This window comes from Macadamia integrifolia, chromosome 8 (genome assembly GCF_013358625.1).
Source record: "Macadamia integrifolia cultivar HAES 741 chromosome 8, SCU_Mint_v3, whole genome shotgun sequence".
NCBI lineage: Eukaryota > Viridiplantae > Streptophyta > Magnoliopsida > Proteales > Proteaceae > Macadamia > Macadamia integrifolia.
The window spans coordinates 2,958,661-2,975,429 of NC_056564.1; the positions used below are offsets into that span (position 1 = coordinate 2,958,661).

General features: G+C 42.0%; 1 protein-coding gene across 2 annotated transcripts in view; it reads right to left on the reverse strand.

Moving 5' to 3' along the window:
• Window positions 1-14,918, reverse strand: part of LOC122087636 (DNA polymerase I) — a 154,820-nt gene extending 139,902 nt beyond the window's left edge. For both annotated transcript variants that reach the window (XM_042656835.1, XM_042656834.1), the window contains exons 1-3: window positions 14,823-14,918; window positions 14,436-14,749; window positions 13,206-13,437 (exon numbers count right to left, since the gene is read on the reverse strand). In XM_042656835.1, coding sequence (XP_042512769.1) covers window positions 13,206-13,437; window positions 14,436-14,597 — 394 coding nt within the window. In that variant the 5' untranslated portion in view covers window positions 14,598-14,749; window positions 14,823-14,918. The remainder of the gene's footprint in view (window positions 1-13,205; window positions 13,438-14,435; window positions 14,750-14,822) is intronic.
• Window positions 14,919-16,769: the final 1,851 nt, after the last annotated feature.

Consider the following 16,769-nt stretch of genomic DNA (forward strand, 5'->3'; position numbering starts at 1 on the left):
TTTCTTCCACATGAGTCTCGTTGATAGGAACATCAATGACTAGTTCTTCCCCAACAATAGGAATGGCTGGAAATTTTTTAACACTAACCTCAACTTTTGACTCTAGTTCACTGGTCAGAGATGTCTTCTCTTGTTGCTCCTTTGCAATAGAGGCCGATAATTCCTTCATGCTATTGTCAAGTGTGGGTTGCTTTTAGACATCGGGTGGAAGGAAATACTTGCTTTGTTCATGCTCAGATAGGTACATGCCTGCCAACTCGTACTGCATCTCATCCAATGTTCTAGGCTTACGTCCTTGAGCTTAAAGTTGCTTTTCACAGACTCTCCATTGCATTCAAACCCAATCACTCATATGGGAACATGCATATTGGTGTTTTTGTGTCTCTGTTAAGTTGTCGTTGTCAAAGTACATGTCCAATTCAAGCATCCATTCAAGGAATTCCCCATGAAAATAACATGACTGATCATTAGATTGGGCAGCAGTAGATGTATTCTGATGGGAATCCTGTGGAGGGAAGAGCCTTCTTTGGAAATATATAGGGAGGTATTGTGTCACTAACTCATACTTCATCTCTTCCCAAGTCCTAAGCTCATGTCCTCGAACTCGAAGTCGCTTTTCATGGACTCTCCACCAATCTCTAACACGACCAATCAACCGGGAGCAAACAACTTGAAGCTTTTGTGTCTCTGTCAAGTTATAGTAGTCAAAATATTCCTCCAGAGAATCTAACCAATCAAGGATATAAAATGTATCCCTTTATCCAGCGAAGTAACGAACTGATGGAACCATCTTCGATTAGGCTCTGATAAATTGTTTGGAGCTTTCTTCAACCGTAGCTCTGATACCACTTACTTAACTCGATAGGCCCAATGGCCCACTAATTAATTAAAAACAACTACTAATTATTCCCCTAGCCGATGGGCCCAATTGGCCCTTATTTGTACTTAGCCACTCAGGTGGACTAAGTAGGGGTTCCGCTGGCTTCTTAGCTGGACCCTAGCCACTCAGGTGCGTTAAGGTTGGACCCTTCTTCCTCTCATATTCCCTTCCATAATGTGCATCTACATCAACTCCCCCTTTCTTAGAATTATTCAACTCCGATGAATGGGTAAGGGAGTGCTCATAGAGGTCCGTGTCAAGGCGTTGAAAGTCATCGGCATGGATCCAAGTACAATCCTCTCATGGTCGACCTTTCCATTTGATGAGGAAGGAGTAGTACCCTTTGCCCCCACAAACTGTGGTGAACTTGTTGTCGAGAACATCTTCGATGACATCATCTTTAGGGTTTACAAATTGAGGATGTTCAAGGGTGTGTTCAGTGTCACTGTCATCAGAATGGTGTCCCAAATATATCGCCAGATCAGCTACATTGAAGACATTGTTGATCTTCAGAGTAAGAGGTAGCTCTAGCATGTAAGCATTAGTGCCAATGCGCTTCAAGACCTTGTAGGGACCCATGTTCAAAGGATGGAGCTTATGCACTGTACCAGGAGGAAACCTCTAAGGGGGAATTCAAACCATTACCATATCACCAGGCTGAAATTCCACGTAGCGACGATGTCGATTAGTAGTTGCTTGGTATCCGTCATTGCTAACAGCGATGCGACGACAAACATCAGCATGTACCTCCGTGATGTGTCTAAAGAACTCATCAGCTTCCACACTAATACGGGCCTGAAGTGGCTAAGGTACCAAGTCAACCAATCATTGAGGCTGCAGTCCAAGGACAATTTCAAATGGTGTAGGACCTGTGGTACGATCGACGGAACTATTATAGGCGAATTCAGAAATGTCCAAAATAGATGGCCAAGTCTTTTCATAGTCTCGGACTAGACATCGGAGTAAGTTGCCAAGACTTCTGTTCACCACTTCAGTCTGTCCATCTGTCTGAGGATAGAATGAAGTGGATAACTTGAGTTTAGTATTTGTTTTCAGCCATAGGGTCTTCTAGAAGTAGCTCATGAACTTAACATCCCTATCTAAAACAATTGTCTGTGGTAGACTATGTATGCGCACTATCTCTTTGAAAAAGAGTTTGGCCAAGTGACTTGCATCAAGAGTCTTCTTGCACGGGATAAAGTGTGCCATCTTGGAGAAAAGATCTACTACCACAAATATGGAATCATACCTTTCCCGTGTAGGTGGTAAGCCTAGGACAAAGTCCATGCATATGTCTTGCCAAGGTGCGTGTGGAACGGGCAGCGGCGTGTACGATCTTGTATTCTTCTTTTCTCCTTTAGTAAGTTGACAAGTGCGGCATCTCTGTATCACATGTTGTACGTCCTTTAAGAGTTGAGGCCAAAAGTATAAGTCTTTCACAATAGAGTATGTTTTGTCCTTGCCAAAGTGTCCACCCATTCCTCCTCCATGTAGCTCTCGAATCAAGTGGTCTCAAAGAGGTGTTTGGAATGCAGAGGCGAGTGCCCTTGAAAAGATACCCATCATGTATAGCAAATTTGTCATCCCTTCCTCCTCCTTGGAGGTTGTTGAATAATTCTGAAAATTCAGCATCATTAATGTATTCATCTTTGATGTGTTCCACTCCTGCACTTTGTACTATGAAGGTATTCATCATCATCACCTTTCGACTAAGTGCATCAGCCACTTGATTCTCTTTCCCAGCTTTGTATTTGAGAGCAAATACATATCCTTACAAGTATAAGATCCATTTAGCATGCCGATCGCTAATGGTCTTTTGTGAGTACGAGTATTTGAGTGCTTCATGATCCGAATAAAGCACGAACTCTTTGCCAATTAAGTAATGCCTCCAATGCTTGAGGATTTGAACAACGGCATAGAGTTCTAAGTCATAGGTAGAATACCTTCTTTTTGCATCATTCAACTTTTCATTCATCTAAATCTTGTACTTCAGAATTCTCAGTGGAGTTCCCGAGACATGTAGTGGATGAGTTAGCTTCTGATGCGTTGGACAGGCACCGTTTTCGATTTGGCTAAGCCTTTGCTTGTTCCCTCTGCTGATGGCCATGCCGAAGGTGGAGGTTGCAAGTGGGTTTAGTGGGATCGGCCTGCCCTTTTGTATTTCTCTTTGTTTTGCTTTGTGCCTTTTAATAAAATGACCTTTTAGCAAAAAAAAAAAACTTTTCACTGTAGAAGGCAATCGGATGGCCCTCTTGCATAAGCACTCCTATCCCAACATGGGATGCATCAGTAGCCACTTCAAACATAAGATAAAAATTGGGTAGTCTAAGCATGGGTGCTTCTATCATCGTTTGTTTGATCAAATTGAAAGCTTTAGTGGCTGCCGGAGTCCATTGAAATGGAACTTTTCCCCCTTTTGTGCATTCTGTAATTGGGGCTACAACAGCGCTGAAATTCCTGATGAATCGTCGGTAAAATGAGACAAGACCATGAAAGCTACGAACCTCGGTCAAGGTCTTTGGAATAGGCCAATCAACGACACTTTTTACCTTCTCTAGATCAGCTTCTATGCCTTGTGAAGACACAATAAACCCAAGGAAGATAACCTTGGGCAGCATAAAGGAACACTTCTTCAAGTTGATGTATAACTTTTCTGCCCATAGTACTCTCATGACACGTCACAAATGCTCCAAGTGTTCATTTTGTGCTTTGCTGTATATTAATATGTCATCAAAGTATACTACGAGAAATTTGCCGATGAAGAGTCGTAGTACATGTGTCATCACCCTCATGAAAGTGCTAGGTACATTGGTGAGGCCAAAAGGCATAACCTTCCACTCATACAGGCCTTCTTTTCTTTTAAAGGTTGTTTTCCATTCATCCCCTAGACATGTCAAGCCACTTCATAGGTCAATCTTTGAGAAGATGGAGGCTCCTGTCAACATGTCAAGCATATCATCCAAACGAGGAATAGGAAATCTGTACTTTATCGTGATTTTGTTAATGGCAAGGCTGTCAATGCACATACGCTATGATCCGTCTTTCTTTGGTGTCAGTAAGGCCGGCACTGCACATGGACTCATGCTCTCAACCAAGAACCCTTTCTTTAACAAGTCATCCACTTGCCTCTTGAGCTCGGCATGCTCTGTAGGACTGAGACGGTAAGTGGGCAGATTGGGGAGGACTGACCCAGGCACAAGGTCAATGGCATGTTGAATATCCCTCATAAGTGGTAGTTCATCAGGTAATTCCTCTAGTACCAAGTCTGAAAAATCAGAAAGTAATTGTTTGATTTGTGGGGGATGTTTTACCTCTTTTACTGGTTCAGCAGCCTTAGTAACAAGAGCGAGGATTAGTCTGGTTTCTTCACTAGTGGTTAAAAACTCTCTACGGGGCAGCACACAGCTTGTTGTCCAAAGTGTTCTCTTTGCTGGATTTTCCTTTGAATGGTTGTTTCTTTTGCTCAGTGGTTGTTTTGGAAGAGGTCTTTACAATATTCTTTAAGACATGTTGTCTTCTTAATTGGGCAGCCTTTAACTTGTCTTTTACCTTAGGTATGTTGAGTGGATTTAGAATAAAGGGCTTGCCTTTGTGATCGAAGATGCATTGGTTCTTAGTACCTCCCACTAGCACATTGTTGTCATATAACCAAGGCCTTCCAAGTAGTACATCGGTGAGGACCATGGGGATGACATCACACCACACACTTTCTTCATAAACTGAAACCTTCAATGGGACAGAACACCGTTGAGTTACAGCCATAGTGTTGTTGTCTAGAAGGGATACCTTGTATGGTTGTGGATGGGGTTCAATCTTAAGCTTCCCGTCAATGACAAAGGCCTGAGATACCACATTCACAGAACTTCCACTGTCCACAATCACTTGAGCTTTGTGAGGTTCACTTGACATTAAGGTGTAGAAGAAATTGTGCCTCCTCCAGTCTTCACCCTTAGTTTCAAACATTAGGATTCTTGCAACCACATTGACATAAGCATAAGGATCATCATTCTCTGGTGCCAACTCATCTTCCAGTACATCCTCCTCACCTTCAACTGCAACATTAACAGTCCAATCATCATCCTGAGGTTCGTGGATTTGTAAATCCGGATTGGATTCGATGGCACTGATGACGAAATTGGATCGTCCACGCTTAGGGCAGAATTTTGCCGTGTCCAGTTCTTCCACAGCTGTAGCATGTCACAGATCCACTCTCCCTTCCCATTGGAGCCTTCCCCTTATCCTGTGTATCTTGTGGAGTTTGGGTAGGAAATCTAGTGGGTTTGATTGGTATAGAAGGCTTTTTGTTGTCAGTTGGCTGGATGTACCTTCTGGAGGTTGATTTGATCAGATCCTCTGCTTCTAGTTATTTGTCAAAGCAAGTACTTAAGGAGGGTATCTCGATCACACCAAGCTTCTCACGAATATCATACCTTAACCCCAGTTTGAAACGGAATATGAGCAGTTCATCTTCTTTATGGGCACCTGTTCGTGAAAGTAGTTCATTAAAACGATCAATATAATCTCCTACAATCATAGTACATTGCCTAAGAATATTCAGCATGTCGTAAAGCCGACGTTGGTAGGTGGGTGGTAAGAATCTATCCTTAAGGATAAATTTCAAGTCTTCCCAATTGTGAGGCATCTGACGACTGCAGATCAGCCTATTCTCTTCATTCCTCCACCAGTCCTTAGCTCCACCAGTTAACTTAGTGATAACTAATTGGACTTTCCTTTCTTCAGGCATACGGTACCACCGGAAGTAGTCATCAAAGGAAGTTACCCAGTCCTGGTAGTAGAGGGGATCATTCCTCCTATTATACTCTTTCAATTCTAACTTGACCTTATATGTATCGTCAGGCTGATAAAGCTGATTGTCATACTCATCATACTCATCATTCTGAGCTGGGACGTTCCTTCTACGTTGCATAGTGATTCTTCTGGGAACATTACCAATGCAATTAACAGCAGGTTGAACATTAGTTTGGGCAACAGTTGGTTGGGTGTTAGAGTGGGTAGCAGTACTCTCTTTTAGGTCAGCCAACTGTTGGTCATGTCCATCCAACCTCGTAAACAAGGCTTGGATTGCTGTCATCACATCTTGAAGGGGGGGTTGGCGTTCTTCTGTTTGAGCCATAGCTCTGATACCACTTAATGCAGGAGTAGATTACAAGAAACTACCCCAACAGTTTATAACCCCAAACAATACAAATAGGAGCAAGAAACAAAGAAATAAGACCATCAAATAAACCCCCAAGGATACAACACCCATATAGAAGCAAAATCAGCCCAAAACCCAACCCGATAGGAGAGAGAAAGACCTTCTATAGAACTGGAGAGAGAAAGGTGCGGCCAGGTCTGTGGGAGTCCGATTGAGCTGCACTTTTGGGTGTAGATAGTCCATAGGGAGGGTACAAAAACCCCCAAATATGAAGGGCTTCTGACGGCTGGTTATGGAGTTATGTGCTTTCTTGATTTTCAGACCTAGGAGAGAGAATGTGAAGAATTCTGCAGGAACAGCAACTTGTCTTCTTCAGATAACCTTCAAGAAAGGATTGATTGATCTTCCTAGAGTATAGAACCAATCCTCCAAAGGATCTGCAGATCACATCTCAAACTTGGGCAGCAATGAGGGTCGATTGGCTTCAAGAACAAGAACACTTTGGCTGGCTAATTCTGATTTTGTATACTTTAACAGGTCTGAACATCTAATAACAATAAACGGAAAATAAAAATAGAAAAAGAAGAATCGATGGAGGGTTGAGAAGGGTGAAAGAGAATAAAGGAATGGGTATCTCACCCCTCAGGTTTTGAGTATCACACCCCTCAAAGGTTTAGGCATCTCACCTCTCAATAACAGTTTTTTTAGCTAAAGAGTAATCACTCAATAATTCATTCATTCAAATCTAAAATTGATTACATAAGCTACTCTATTTAAAGCGGGCAGAATAACTAGGAGCTAGTTTCCAAATAGGACTAGACACTCCTAGTGGGACTTGGACTCATAATAGAACTAGACAAGAACTCTAATAGGGAGTAGGACTAGAACTCCAACATGGAGTAGGTAACTAACTAGTCATTCACTAATAGGGAGACCTAAACTGACTCAAACTGAAATAACAAAGGAAATAGACTCAAAATAGGACTCTAACTAAACGAATGAATTAAATCCCGTTTTCCTACTTTCTACCCATATTTTAGGCTCATTAAAGTAGCCCATTACAAAGAAAACCCATGGGATCAAAGGCCCAACATATACATAACACAACCCAAGGTTTATTTGTAATAAAATAATCCCAAGTGACTTATCTACGTCATATCTGACATGTTATTGATCAATTGAGAAGCACATAACCTTGGATAGAGCCTATTGGAGGGCTAGGATAAATGATCCCAATCCCATTTAGCTGAGATTCCCCTGCCTTGTTAGGCTGGGCCTCTTTCCTCTTACTCTCACTGGTATAGTCTCATCTTTTCGCCTCCTCCCTCCCCTATTCTCTGTTTGGCCCCTTTTTCTCTAATGTGTTTGTTTGGATCCATGTAGCCGACCCCATTAAGTTGGGATAAGGCTGAGTTTGTTGTTATGTGTCCTCTGTAGTCTGTACAGGTCGACAAACCAAGATACAGACTAGTACTTAACCTGAATACCACCACATATTTCTTACAGGAATACTTTTTCCTCTCTACAGATTGGTTCAAAAACTTAGCAATATCTTGCCAAAATCTCGGATATTTCAGTTTTTTTTTTTTTTCCCGAAACGAAAACTGCATATGAAATGCAAAAAGACACATATTTCGGTCATTTCAGTCAATTTGTTGTAAAATTTCGCTCATTTCAGCTCCAAAATGCGATATTTCTTCGAAATTTCAGTTATCTTAGTCATTACATTTTGCTCATTTCGCTAATTCCGGCCATTAGTCCCCCCTCCAAATGACCAAGCGAAACACATGGAAAAAGCACACTATTCCGGTGATTTCCCCAAAACATCAAAACCAAACGAGTTCTTGAACCTTGATAAAAAAGAGAAGAAAGTATCACTGCTCCCTGCATTGAATTGGGTTCAATAGAGGAATCTGCTGGCTCGAAGTAAAATAAAAAAACAGATCTTAAATCTGCCCATAGTAAAAGCCAGAACACAGCCTCAACCTCCTCCGCCTAATGCCGTAACCTCCTCCTTATGCCCTCATCTTCTCAGGTGGCACCTGCCGCCGGCTGCCCTCTTTTCTCTACTGATAACCCCCTTCCTCGCGCTGACCCTCTCCGGCCATCCCATACCCTTACTCCATCTTCCTCCTCTCCCCTGCCTCCTGAACCCTCGCCCCCTGACCTGAGAACCTGGAGCTCTGTTGTTACAACTCCCTCTCCCCCTGTAGTCTCCCCCTCCTCCTTTCCCCCATCCGCTGGCCATACTCTATACTTCCACCCTCCGGCAATCCTCAACTCTGCTCCCGTAGGCCTCTGTCCTCCTGGTCTTCTAGACTCTGAGATTCTGAAATGAAAGAGCTGCATCGTTGGCAACTTCTTAGGCAGCAGACTACCCTTTCTCTATTGTGAAGACTTCACTCATGAATCAATGGAAGCCAATATGCTCTATGTCCACATTCATACTCGACAACGGTACTTTCATCTTTAACTTTGACTCTGAAGTTGATAAAGCTACTGCCATCGATGGGGGGCCCTGGTATGTTGGGAACAAACCGATCTTTCTTCGGCACTGGGACGAACACACTACCTTCAACAAAACTAAACCTTCATCCATACCACTGTGGGTCACATTCCCTAACCTCCCTCTCCACTTTTGGTGCGTCAAGGGTCTCAATATCGTAGGCTCAATTATAGGCAAGCCCCTGTACTCTGATAAAAGGACCAAATCTATGGACCGATTATCATTTGCGAGAGTTTGCATTAAAGTTTAAGCAGGTAGTGCCCTCCCATCTTCGATCACAATCATAGACGGTGAGGGTCAGTCGTTCAAGCAAACAGTAAATTACAACTGGGTTCCTCCTGCATGCTCCCTCTGCAAGTGCTTCGGTCATCGGACTTCCCTCTGTGACAAATCCAAAGATGCTGCAGGCCTGGCTCCTCAAAACGACCATCGGATTTCTTCCAGGCAAGAACTTGAATGCGAGCCCCCTCAAGACAATGCTTTCCACGATCATCTCTCCAAAAGAAGCCGGAAAAATAAGAAAAATCAATCTCAGAACCCAAGTTGCACTTCCGGCCAGCTTCCAGCAAAGAACTTGAACCCTCGAACCTCTGGTCTGCTGCCGTCGTCTTTGCCTGATAGTCAAAACATGTTCTTGATCCTTGATTTGTTAGATCCAGGCTGGACCCTTCTTCCTCTCATATTTCCTTCCATAATATGGATCTACATCAGGGGTATTCTGGAATTAGGAATAAAGAAACTCAAAGGGAATTAAAAAGTAAAGGCAGGGGTATAAATGGAAAACAGAAGTTAGATGAGAAAAAAATAACTCAGAATAGAACTAAGTCTTCTTCCTTACGACATAACAGAGGAGGCGATTGGGGAGTAACTTCAGTTCGATGGAGCTCGGCCGACAGGTCTCAGTTTGGCCTGAAATTTCAGCGAAGCTTCTCAATAGGAGGCTCTATCGATCCCACAAGATAACCCTTTGGATCTGCAGGCTGGGGGGCTGCGGGAAGAACCAGAAATAAAGCCAGGCGGTAAAAATTCTACCAGTCCAGTTGCAGGCTTGATTTCTCAACACAAAGGAGCCGTTATGACCTGAGTTTCAAAGAAGGTGAGTCGCCTAGGCACAGGTTACCCTCGACCCAAGCCTTAGGGTCACTCGCTGAGGGACCAATCTTCAGGGACTGATTGTTCAGTTCTGGTGGGTATAGCCCAGAACAAAGTTAAAAGAAAACAGAAAAATAATGAAGATACAAGGGAGATAAAAGAAGAAAAAACAATGAAGTAGAGGAATGGATTTCAGAGGGAGTCAGGGAGGGGAAAACAACTCACGGCAGCCATGGTTTTCATATCAAATCTTTATTCTTCAAAACTTCAAATCTATCTGTTACTAGTGTATTACATGGCTTATAAAAAAAACCAAAGCAATAAAATTGGAAGTTCACTAAAATGGAAACAAAACTAATTGGCAACTGAAAATAAAAATTCAATCTAAATAAAATACTACCAAACTAATTTCTAACTGAAAAAAGGAAAGTAAATCAAAACAATTTTCTAAACCAAAAAGATTCCTTCCATCGCCCAACTGCATCAATTCCTCAACCTTTGGGAACATCTCATCTCAAGTTGCTTCCTGTCATGACATTCTTCACTCCATTCAAGCTAGACTCTATCATTCCAACAGGATCTCCTTAACCCTGCCCTGGCAAAGGAGGAAAGAATTGTCGCCTCTGATTTATCCTTGGCTCTGGACCAAGAGGAATCCTTCCTCCGCCAAAAAGCTCGCATCAAATGGCTTGAGTTGGGAGACTCCAATTCTGCCTACTTCCACCGTTCCCCCAAAGCCAGGAATAACGCCAATGCCATTCCTAAGCTCATCTCCTCCTCTGCGATTGAGCTCCTTTCCCTTAATCTCATTAAGGCTGAAGTTGTCTCTCATTTTCAGACTCTTTAGCCCTCCCCCTTCTCTCCCCTCGTTCCCCCTTAACCTCCTCAACAAGTTTGTCCCCGATGAGCTCCTTTCGTTCCTCCAATCCATTCCTAGTGATGAGAAAATCCTTTCAGCCATTCTCTCCCACAAGGTCAACAATGACCCTGGTCCTGATGGATTCAGAATGGGTTTCTTCTCTGCTTGCTGGAACATCATTCGTAATGATCTCATCCATATGGTGCGTAGTTTCTTCTTAAACCCTAATCAAATTAGTGGGACCAACCACACTTTCCTTTGCCTTATTCCAAAAAAAAAAAGGTGCGGAGTGCATGAGTGACTTCAAACCCATTTCTCTATGCAATCTCCTCTACAAGTTCATTAATAAAATCCTTGCCAACAGGATCCAAAATGTCATTGACTCTCTTGTTAGTCACAACCAATCTACTTTTATTACTGGAGTGAGCATTTCTGATAACATTATCCTCTGCCATGAGATTATTCGCAGTTTTGACCGCAAGTCTCACTCCCCAACTGCCTTCCTCAAGATTGACATCCATAAAGCATTCGACACGATTAGTTGGGACTTCATTTCTAATGTCTTAACTCACATGTCCTTCCCGGCCTCTTTTGTCCATTAGATCCACACTTGCATTTCCTTCCCTCGTTTCTTTGTCCTTGTGAATGGTAGCCCGGCCAAATACTTTTCCTCTAGCTATAGTATCCGTCAAGGTTGCCCCCTCTCCCCCTCCTTTTCTCCCTATCCCTGGAGGTTCTGTCCCGCTCCATATAATCTGCTACTGACCTTCATCTCATTTCTCCCATTTCTAAATGCAAATCCCTCCTCTCCCATTTGGCTTTCGCTGATGACATCATGATCTTCTCCAAAGCTGATGCTCTCTCTATCACCACTATCATAGACTCCTTCCATGCCTTTGAGTCTCTATCGGCCTCAGCATCAACCTTCTTAAATCCAATATGTTCCTCTCTGGTCTAATGTCCAAGATATCCTCCTGGGAATCTCTAGTATAAATATCTGGGTCTCCCCCTCATATCCTCCAGGCTGTCTTCCCACCATTGCACCCCATTGCTTGATCAGCTTGGGAAGAAGCTCTAGCTCTGGAAATGCAAGCTCCTCTCCTACGTTGGCCAACTCACTCACATCAGATCGGTGCTACAGTCCATGTACCTTTATTGGTCTGGTACCTTTGTCCTTCTAGTCTCTATGATTAAGTCTTTTAAAAGTCTTCCATGCTCTTTCCTCTGGAAAGGTTCTGACTCCTCTAAATTCCTTCGTCCTCTCAGTTGAAAGAAGGTTTGCCTTCCCAAATCTGAGGGAGGGCTTGGAATCAGAAGAATCAAGGATGCCAACTCAGTGGATGTCCTCAAGCTCATCTGAAAAATCGTGTCCAAACACAAAAGCATCTGGGTTGACCGGATCCACTCTAGGTTCCTGAAGCACAACTCCCTCTGGACAGCCCCTTCCATTCTGGATGCCTCCTAGATCTAGAGAAAGATCCTCGATCATAGACCCATTGCCCTTTCTGCCATCTCCTGCTCCATTAAAAATGGTCAGTCCACTTCTCTCTGGAAAGACCCTTAGCACCCTTCGGGCATTCTCTCCCATATGATATCTCCCAAAATCATCTACTCCTCTGGTCTTCTTACCAACACATTAGTCTCCTCTATCCTTTCCCCCTCAGGTTAGTCCCCCCTCTCAGCCTCCTCTTCTTGACCTTTGGGCCTCCCTCCCTCCTTTTCCCCTCGGTCATTGAGGAAGAGAAGATAAATGCAGATGGCTTCCCTCCTCCACTGGGATCTTCTCCTTTGCCTCTGTATAGTCCCACATCCGTACATCTTCCCCTGTTGTCCCTTGGCATGAGTTGGTCTGGTATAAAGGTCATATTCCCCGTCATAGTTTCACCCTCTAGCATTGCCTCTCCAATTGCCTCTACCCAATCCTTCCTTATCCACCACCAATTTCCTGTTAATCCTTCTTGCTGCCTCTACCCTCAGGGTGTGGAGAGCATCCCCCATCTTTTCTTCTCTTGCCCCTTATCTTCCTCTGTCTAGAAGCATGTCCTCTCCAAGTGCTGGCCGGCTAGGAGACCCATCCTTCCCTTTCTCAAGGAATGGAATCGGATCGACATGACCTTCTCAAGCTCCTCTATCTGTGATATTGTTGGTAAGTTGGCTTTCACTGCAACTATCAATCACCTATGAATGGAGCGTAACATTTGTAGATGGACCCCCAAATCTCGCTCTTTGGATAAGTTTGGAAAGCTATCTACTTTGATGTTACCTCCAAAATCCATACCCTTCATGGCCGCCCTATCACCAACTCCCTTAGAAACACCCATATCATCACTTATTGGAACCTGAGGGTGGATCTCATCCCTTCATCTGATGCCATCATGGATTCCCCCCCCCCCTTGTTAGCTAGTTGAGGTCCTCACCTCCTCATCTCGCGATGTTTTGGTTGTTATTTTGGATGCCATCTTGGCCTTAGTTGTTCTATTATTTTGTTTCCTGTTTAGTTTTAGTTTTGGTTGCCCCCCTTGGGTTGGCTTTTCCTTGTTGGCTTAAGCCTTCTCCTCCCCCCCTTTTCCCTTTGTATATTCTTCCTCTTGCTTGGTAATGAATTATTTATTCATCTAAAAAATGAAAAAAGAAACTAACCAGAACTATAAATGAAATGATTATTTCCCACAGAACATATATACAATCATATGGAAATAAGTTGGCATACCTAGGAGCTTGTAATAAGCTCTATACAGGACCGATGTACCATCAATAAGCATCACTCGACCATTCAAGGAATTAGGATTCAGATCTTTATCTTCATGCTTAGCTGAATCAAGAAGCGCATCTTGTATATCCAGATCTTTGGAATTGGAACCTATCTGTAGATTAGTATGTATAGCTGCTCTAGCAGTCGTGGATAACCCCAACTTTAAACAATGAGATGGCCAACAGTAACCCTGAAAAACAAACATCAGATGAATGGATATAACATAAAGGAAAAACAATTAAAAGAAAAGAAACTACCCATACATAAAGATGCACGCTTCATCCGGCATATCCTAGCATGAACATGGAGAAAATGAACAAGGATAGAACATGCCTGAACACCGAAAAGCATCTAGAAATTTAAATGGAAATCATATTCCACATTATTTCATTATATTGTAAATTTTTTTTTTTTTTTTTTTTTTTTTGACCAACACAACTTCCTTCACTTTTAAGACAATTTTGAAAAAATATATTCCCTCGGAACAAACTGAGCCTAAAGGAAATGAATCTGACGTGAAAATAGAACTTGCAAAATGGTTCTTTATTTCATAGGTATCAAGGCAATAAACTGACTAAGGCGATGGAGGATAGTCAAAAATCAAGGCAACACCAGCAAGGCATCAAGGCGACAAAGGCACCAGTCCAGGCTGAACCGCCTTATCGCCTAAGCTACGCCTTGATAACTATGCTTTATTTTGAGAGACCTTCTAATTTTTCTTCTAAGTTCATGGCTCCCTTCGGGGCTTCAAAGTTCAAATTATTTTTCCAATCTAGGTTTACAACTGGCTTGCAACTGAAATACACAAAATTCCAGGATTTGGTTCAAAGTGAAAGGGAAAAAATCAACATTTTTCCATTTCTTCTCTACATCTTCCCCTCTTTCCTCAATGTTTATCCCATCACCTAATACTTGGTATCTTCTCTTTTTACTCCTACTTCTCCACCAGGCTGGTATTAAATGATAGAGCTTTGTGGAAATTGTAGCAAAATAATAATCCTTCTGTCCTCCTCCCACCCTGTATCTATATTTTCTTTTGGCAACATTCTTTGTAATAAATTAAAAAAGGAAGAAGAATCTCATACACCTTTTCTTTTCATTGGTACTCATAGCTCTCCAGTTCAAGTGTCCACAAAATAGGAAGTTCAAGAACTTGGGTAGGCAACAGTATAGGCTATAAAGAAATACCTTTCTCAGCACAACTGATGAATAAGGACGGAACCAACTATGCAGCTGGTAAAAGCACATGTTGTCTCCAGACCTTATGGACCTGCTCCTCCCCAAGCAGTGAACGCTCTGCCATAACAATTGAACCCGATGAAGCGAGGACCAATGGCATGCCATAGTCATACCATCTCTCTCTCTGCGTTTAAGTTCTAACCACCTCAGCGATAGTCATGACTAGAGAGACTGAGGAAGAAAAGAACAAATGTGATAAAAGAAGAGAACAGAAACTTCGACGAGAAGCCTCAATGCGGAAACCAAACTGAAACCCAAGACACCTGCACGCACAAATTCTAGTTCTTTACTTCAAATAAAAAACGGGCTGAAGTAGTGAAAGAATATGATAGAAACCTCTCTATCTTTTGTGGCAAAGAACTCGTTCTTCAACTTCGTCGCTTCTCTGAAGTTCCGAACCTAAATTAGGGGGAAATTCAGATTTGGTGCAAGGGACTGATCAATGCGGTAAACAAAGGTCCGTAGAAGCGGACGATCCGATCATGGCCGGGCCGGTTTGGATCATCAAACCTTTTTCATTGACCCGTCCACGCATGGTTGGGCCGAAGGATTATTCAGCTGCTCCTTTTTTTTTTTTTTTTTTTTTTTTGGGTTGGGTGGGGGGGTGGATTCGAATTACATTTTTGGGACAATGTGACCAGAGTCTTTGTCTCTCCTCCCCATGTGAAATGACTTGTATGGTAGAGGAGAGAGATAGACGGGGGTAAGAATGTGAATTTGAAATCAAAACCGTTTATCGAAATCGAATCGAACCATTTACACCGAAATCACAAAATCATTTAGTAAATGGTTCGGTTATGGTTTCAAGTTTCAAGCCGATTAGCTAAACGGGTTGAAACCGAACCAATCCGTTTAACCCGTGGTTTCAAACCGAATTAAAACCGTGAAAATCAAACCGTTTAAACCGTCAAAATCAATCCGATTAACCCGTTTAAAGATAAAATAAGGTGGTTGCAAAATATCATTAGTATCTCATTTTATTCAAAGATTTGAGTGTGCAAGCCCGCAAGTAATTCTAAAGATACCTTGCTCATTGTTTGGAATACCGTCTAAATTAATCCAACGCACTAAGTAGAATGTATATTAATAAAAATGCAATTTTTGCTTACACCATGGCATATTAAATATATATGTTATAATATTATAACATATTATTTGGGAGGGGGGAGAAGAAGAAAATCCCTACAGTAAGCATTACTTATTGACTTGTTAGATGCGTTTGAGACTATTTTCTATCAAAATATTTTCTTTTGCTTAGTTGTTTAGTTGTTTTAACAAAACATAATGTTTGCATTTCACATTCTCAAGATTGAATCGTTTATCACCAAAAGCAAAATTTTAGTAAACATGTGAATAAACTAGCAAACCAATTGCTAACCGTTTAGAAACCGTATGGAATAAACCAAAACCGAAACAGTTTAAAATGGTAAAACCGAAACCGTTTATAAACCATGGAAACCGAAATCGTTTACTAAATAGTTGCGGTTTCAGAAAGTGCAACTGTTCAGTAAATGGTGCGGTTATGGCTTCAGCCAAAATATATGTGAACTGAACTGAACCAAACGGAACCATTTAAATCGAAATCGAACCAATTAACACACTTAGATGGAGGGTGCTACAGGCTGCGTTCCCCAAAGAACACACTCGGTATATTTTTTTCTGAAAATAACATTAAACAAAGGATAAAGTTTCCATTAACTGCTCGGTAAGAGTATATATTCAGCCATTTTTCTATGAACCACTAGATAAGCATCAATAGTTCTGAGACATTGATTGTGAGTCCATGTATTTAATACCATTAACTTATAGGGAGCCACAGAGAGTCTAATCGTAATGTACCTAAACAAATACAAATACCAATAAATAAATTAAATGGTAGTAAATATTGTCCAATACTATATGGACATACTTACTGTTTTTAGTGGATTTCTTTTGAAATTTGAGACAATGACCTAGCAGAGAGAGTTCATCATTGGAGAAGAAGAAACATAGGAGAGAGAGAGATCGTTGACAAAGAGGGGAAAGGTATTGTTGTGGAAGTTCTCTTCTTCGTTTCTTGACTGCCGCAAGGTTAACCGTTGCCTGATAAGATATCAAAATTGTAAGAAGAAACATATCTATCTCCCCCCTCCTCCCACCAAGTATTCTTCCCCAAACTGTGTTTATTCCACTAATCTCTCTCTCTCTCTCTCTCTCTCTCTCTCTCTCTCTCTCTCTCTCTCTCCCCCCCCCCTATATGCCCCCAAAATTTCAAGTCTTGCATCTATTTATTCCATATTATTT